This window comes from Hippocampus comes, unplaced genomic scaffold, assembly GCF_001891065.2.
Source record: "Hippocampus comes isolate QL1 unplaced genomic scaffold, H_comes_QL1_v1.1 scaffold42, whole genome shotgun sequence".
Lineage (NCBI taxonomy): Eukaryota > Metazoa > Chordata > Actinopteri > Syngnathiformes > Syngnathidae > Hippocampus > Hippocampus comes.
Window position 1 is genome coordinate 273,637 of NW_017805107.1, and position 6,081 is coordinate 279,717.

Below are 6,081 nucleotides of genomic sequence, written 5' to 3' on the forward strand. Positions count from 1 at the left end.
ATCCCCTCCCCCCGCCCTAGATGCGTGCGGCCTGTCGGACGTGGCCCACGTGGAGAGCCTGCAGGAGAAGTCTCAGTGCGCCCTTGAGGAATACGTGCGCAGCCAGTACCCCAACCAGCCCACCCGCTTCGGCAAGCTGCTGCTGCGCCTGCCGTCGCTGCGCACCGTGTCGTCGTCGGTCATTGAACAGTTGTTTTTCGTCCGCCTGGTAGGTAAGACCCCCATCGAAACGCTCATCAGGGACATGTTGCTGTCGGGGAGCAGCTTTAACTGGCCTTACATGTCCATTCAGTAAAGAAGACACAAGCTGAGGATGAGGATGGTGGTGGTGGTGGTGGTGGTGGTGTGTGTGTGTGTCTGAGTGTTGTGAGGGAGGGGCTGCTGGCTGGAGGTGACTATTCAATGATTTTAGCTGCTTTTTTTTTTCGCTCTGAAGGAATATTGGAAGAACAAAAAAAAAAAACACAAAACTGTGAATTATTCCCTCCCTCCTTCCACTCCAAAAAGGGACACTGACTGACTGACTGAACTGAAAAGTGTTTTTTTCCTAATGAAAGAAACAACAACAAAAAAGAGGGAAATGGGATTTTGTTGTGGAGATTTTAAGTATTAAGTGCATTTTTTTTTGTCTCGAAAAAGGAAGGGAATTTTGTTTTTATTCACTTGTGTCCTGTGTCCAAATGTATAGCCGTGTGTGTGTGTGTGTGTCTGCGTGCGTGTGTGTTTTTGTACTTTCCTCCATTTTTTTTTTTTTGTTGTTGGTTCCAAACCGGCTTAATATGTAACTGGTGGTTGTGTTATTTTCCATTCTTGTGGAGAATGTGTACAAACAAAAGAAAGAAAACAAGAGAGGAATTAAAACCACAGCAATAGGAGTTGTTCTAGACTTTTTTTAAATTTTTTGTCATCTGTAGAAGCTTCATGCTTGCAAGCGCACTTAACGTTCCCCAACCAATAAACGAGCCACTAAGAACACTTTGCATTATTTGTCCTCGTTGAACAATCGGCAGCCTTAAACTCCTTTCGTTTGAAATATTACATCGATGAATTATGATTCCCGGGGGGGTGGGGGTCTAGGGGAGGGGGTCATCCAAGTTTAAAAGCCAAGCCGATGTAGTGTTTAATAGCAGTATTACACGATTTAACAATAAAACAAACCCTCCCCTTTTTGTCCGAATGAAGTGCCTGACAAGCATGACGCGATTTCTCCACAACAACGTTCATGGTTGAAGTCGGGGGGCGGATGGCGGGGGATGGTGTTTTCTCCCCCGATGTGTGCATCCTTAAGATGAGTGAATCGGCCGTGCAAGCATGCCGATGTGAGGCAGTATTGTTGTAAATATAGGTCAACTTGTTTCTTTTCTACCAGCTCTGTGTGGCCCAGAGCAAATGTGTGGTTGCCATCATTTCGCTCGTCTTTCCAACGGAGTGTCGGACTCAGCTCGGCTCAGTAGCACTGACGAGTTCTGTACATACATATTATTATTATTAATTATTATTATTATTATTATTATTATGATTACAACCGCATTTTCTTTGAGTTTGTTTCTTTATTCCTGGTTTTGTTTTGTTCGGTTTCATGTATATTTAGACTGTGAATGCATGGCCACAGGTCGCTAACCTATTTTACCCTATTTGCTATATAAATGTAAATGTTCTTTCTTTTTATTGACGGGGTGGGGAGGGGGGTTACTGCGGGGAGGGAGGGCCGTTCTGTATAGATATAATCTGTGCGTTCACTACACACGAGCCCTTGTATTTAAACACACACACACACACACACACACACACACACACACACACACACATTACAAAAAAAAAAAGACACAAGTGAAAGTTCATCATATGAGGACTTAGAAACAGGGTGAGCAGGTTTTTAGGGGGTGTCAGTGTGTGTGCGTGAGAGAGAACAATCTTTTTATTCAATTGTTTAGAGGCCACAATTACACACAAAAGAGATGATTAATAATAAAAAAAATAAAAAAAAGACGGGATCACACAGACACACACGCACACACATGTGGACCAGAGAATGATACATGATTGTAATTATGAACCCACCTTTTTTATATAAATATATTAAAAAAATATATGACTGCAGGGTATTGATAACGTATAGATAATTTTTTTTAAATGATGATGATCATGATGACGAATCCATTGCAAGTGATACCTGTGAGTGTGAGTGTGCGTGCGCGTGAAAGTTTCTAATAGTTGAACACGATTCTCGTTCGTTCGTTCGTTCGTTCGTTTGTTTTGTGTTAGCTTATTGTACAACGAGCATTCTGCTGTAAATTTGTTCTTGGTATTAAATTATAATTTATGAATTTGATATCTTTTCATGGCTTTTATTTCACTCCCTCGCGATGGATGGTGGCGGGGGCGGGGGGATTCTTCCTCCTCAATTTACTGAGGTGAATGCATTGTTATATTCTTTAAATATTTGCATTTAATGAGTGAACCTCCCCAAATCACCGCAAAACACCTTCAATCAATTTTTGGGGGTTGGTGGTGTGACGGGGGGGGGGGGGTAATCATGATTAGCACTGCTGCTTTACAATTGGGGAAGAAGGTGCAACTTCGATTTATACTGCTGCTGCTGTATTGCGCATGCGTGTTTCTTAATAATGATGCTTGGTTTAGCAAAGACGGTGATGATGATGACGATGGTGGTCGGCGTCATTTGTGCGAGTCTCAGATGGTAATGACGACTACAAATCGGAATGTGTCATGAAAACATCACAAAATAACGTTTGGGATAATAATAATAATCATTATTATTATTATTATTATTATTATTATTGCGAGAAGAAAAAAAGAGGAAGAGCCAATAAGGTGTAACTCGGGTGACGTGGCACGTGCGGCGAAATATGTTTACATTTCATCACTTTGTTTTTAATCTAAAAACCTTCCCACGCTTACGTGCACTTTAGGAGACCACGTTTATTACTGCAAGTAGCCCATTTTCATTATTCACCCCAAAATTCCACTTATCCCTTAAAAAACAATCCAGCCATCTTCCTTAAAATTGCACAAAATTCAATGTTTTTATCACTATCCCCTCCAAACTGCACTGAATTAGGTTTGTTCCTATTTTTGACGTGGTCTAATGTGTGTTCATGATCTGTGTGTGTGTGTTACTGTAACATGTCCTCTTTCATCACAGTGACGTACGCGAGCCATTTGCACGCACACACGTACACACTCGGTGTACGTCAAGACATATATGTGATAAAACATCGCCACCTACCCGCAGTGCTCGAAAGTGCACCCACACCTCGTCGAGCTCACCCGCAAGAGTTTCACCACGCACGCAACTTGATTCGTGTGTGTGTGTATGTGTGTGTGCTCGTCAAGATTGTGAGCGGCAAACTTTCATGACGCTTCTGCTTCCAAGTGAAACGTCGAGGACACGTCATTAGGTACATCCGATGACGTCCTCCACAAGACGCCCAATGAAAGAAAATGGCGTTTAGTGTTGTGCGGGAAAAACACCGAGAAGAGTTTGAGCGAGCGACACGCGGGGCCAAATTATTAGGAACAGCTGACAGGTGCACCACGCCCGATTTCCCCCCCCCCCACCTTTTTTTTCGATGTTCAACGCTCCATATTTATTGTTTTCTTTGCTACGGCAGAAACGTTTTGCATTAACATGGTGCAAGTGCAGGTGGGCTGTTTGCAGTTCGCGTACTCGAAAGATTGACTCAATTGGAAGCATGGCTCGTTCACATATTTAGTGCAAATGTGCTTTTAATTAATTTTAAAAATGTGAATGAATAAAATGGAGGAACTCATGTTAAAAATGACACGCTCACACTACCCTTTATTGCACCTACTTCGTCTTGCATTTTACAAGACTTGCTTATCGGTTGCCCGGACACTTTTTAAAGTCGTAAATCTTTCCAGTGACGTCATGCATTTTAGGTCTGACAATGCAGCGCAGTTTATGCGCCACACACCGCAATAATAATAAACAAAATGTCCAAAACTGAGCATTATTATCGTGGTGGCTCCCCCAGCCCCTATTTTTGCACTCATGGTGTATATTTAAATGACCTCAATTATACAATTAGACAACTTTGACTTTCGATTTCTCGTTTTGAATCGCTTTGTTTTCTACACTTGGTGGGCGAAAGGAACGCACCAAGTAAAAATGGGAGTTATTAATTTGTTAAAAGCACACCCACATAAAATTTTGCACGCTTACGCCATAGTTATAGATTATTACAACCTCGATTTTGATTATTTTTTTCGTGCAATAAGTGGAAAAAAAGACTCCTGGGGTGGTGACATGCAGACGACGCGGATGGAGGATGGAGGAGACCGTTTTAAATATTGAAAACACACACACACACACACACACACACACACACGCAGACGCACATACAGAGTCTACTACTTGCACTCGATTATTTATAAAGTCTTGCATTTACAACGGGTGCTTATCCGGTGGTCAGAATAACACTTTGAAGCCTTTAATATCTCCACAAATATATTTTATTGGTCGCTAATTGGGGGCAGGCCTCGCTTTAACGCTTGCCAGTTTTCACGCGATGTCCCCCACACAACCCACAAAAAAAGGCCACAATTTTCACCGGGCACTCATTACTGTTATTAATGTAATATACAGTATATTCAAATAATTTTATGCACACTCTCACTGAAATCATATAATATGATAGACCTGATTTTTTTTTCTTATTATTATTTTTCAGTGTTTCTTCGTTTTAGAGTTATGTTAAAAAATATTAAGTACTTTGTTTCGTTTCTTTGTTGTTGTTGATCCATCAGACTTTGAGTGGCCAGTTTTGAGGGGGTGTGTGTCCCAGAAGAATATTCGCACTTTTCAGGGGTTGTCCCCTTTGCAAGAATTGACATTGTCCTTGTTTAAAATTATTATTAAATTGAAAAAAATATATTTTCTGTGGATCCTTCACCAACTGACATGCCCCCCCCACCCCTCCCCCCAAAAAAATCTTAAGTATATTACGCATGTTATAATTATGGTGGTTAGAATGCTGCAACACCCACAAGACTCATATCATCATCATCATTTATTTTCTTGTTGTGATTTTGTTTGCCACTCCACACGTTGGAAGAGTTTGAAAAGTTACATTAGCCTAAATTTGAAACTCAAATTTGAGAGTCCTCAAATCGGTTCGATCAAGACGCCCATGGCGGATGCTTCTCATGTACACAGTGATGTGAAGACAAAAATCAATCAATAAATAAACACACAAAGTAATAAGTAAGTAAATAAATCAATGAGAAAATCAGCTCACGAAGCGAGTTGTGCAAGCGACTCGTGTGTGTCTTTTTCAATCGCATAAAGTGTAAACCTGTTGCTTGAATTTCGGCGTCGCTTGGTGACCATCCACGGCGGTCTCGCTCTTCATCATCGTCATCGTCTTCCTGACCACCAATATTAAAAGCAAACAACGCCTTCACAACCGCAGGTGAAAACCATCGCAAGAATTCAGCGTAGACGCAAAAACAAGCGGACTTAAACTCTTCATTTTGATAAACTTTTTTTTGTTTTGTTTATTAGTTTTTTTTTAATTATAGCCGTTGATTTGTTACATCAAAATATATATTGTTTTATTTTTATATTATAGTTTTATATATGTTATTTAAAAAAAGAGAAAGTAACGTTAAACGTCCAATTTCTGGAGACATAATGAAAAAATGAACGGGAAAAATACAACTACAATTTAGATTAATAATAGAAAATATCTTCTCTCTTTTTTTTAAAAGAAAATCTGACCATTTGACACACTGAACATTCACGTGAAATGCAAACTCGTATATTCCTTTACTTTCTCTTTAGACGTTTGCTTCTTACACTGTGATGTCCACTCACATCAAAATAACAAATAAATGCCTGCATACATTACTTTTGTCTTACAGCAAAAAAGTGGTATCCCCAAAAAAAAAAAAATCCATCAATGCTTGTGCTTACTTCTCGTGCTAATTTGGGAGCCCGTAATTTCGCTGATGTGCGCTCAATTGTGGAGATGACATTGCAGGAGGGGAAAGACCGCCCCCCCCCCCTTCCCGCCCCCGACTCCCCGCCGCCGAGTG

The 6,081-nt window shown here is 40.7% G+C and overlaps 1 protein-coding gene across 4 annotated transcripts in view; it reads left to right on the forward strand.

Annotated features, from left to right (window-relative positions):
* Positions 1–2,332, forward strand: part of nr2f2 (nuclear receptor subfamily 2, group F, member 2) — an 8,326-nt gene extending 5,994 nt beyond the window's left edge. For 3 of the 4 annotated variants that reach the window (XM_019865429.1, XM_019865426.1, XM_019865428.1), the window contains exon 3: positions 21–2,332. In XM_019865429.1, coding sequence (XP_019720988.1) covers positions 21–295 — 275 coding nt within the window. In that variant the 3' untranslated portion in view covers positions 296–2,332. The remainder of the gene's footprint in view (positions 1–20) is intronic. The other variant, XM_019865427.1, reaches the window with a different exon arrangement.
* The last annotated feature ends 3,749 nt before the right edge of the window (positions 2,333–6,081 follow it).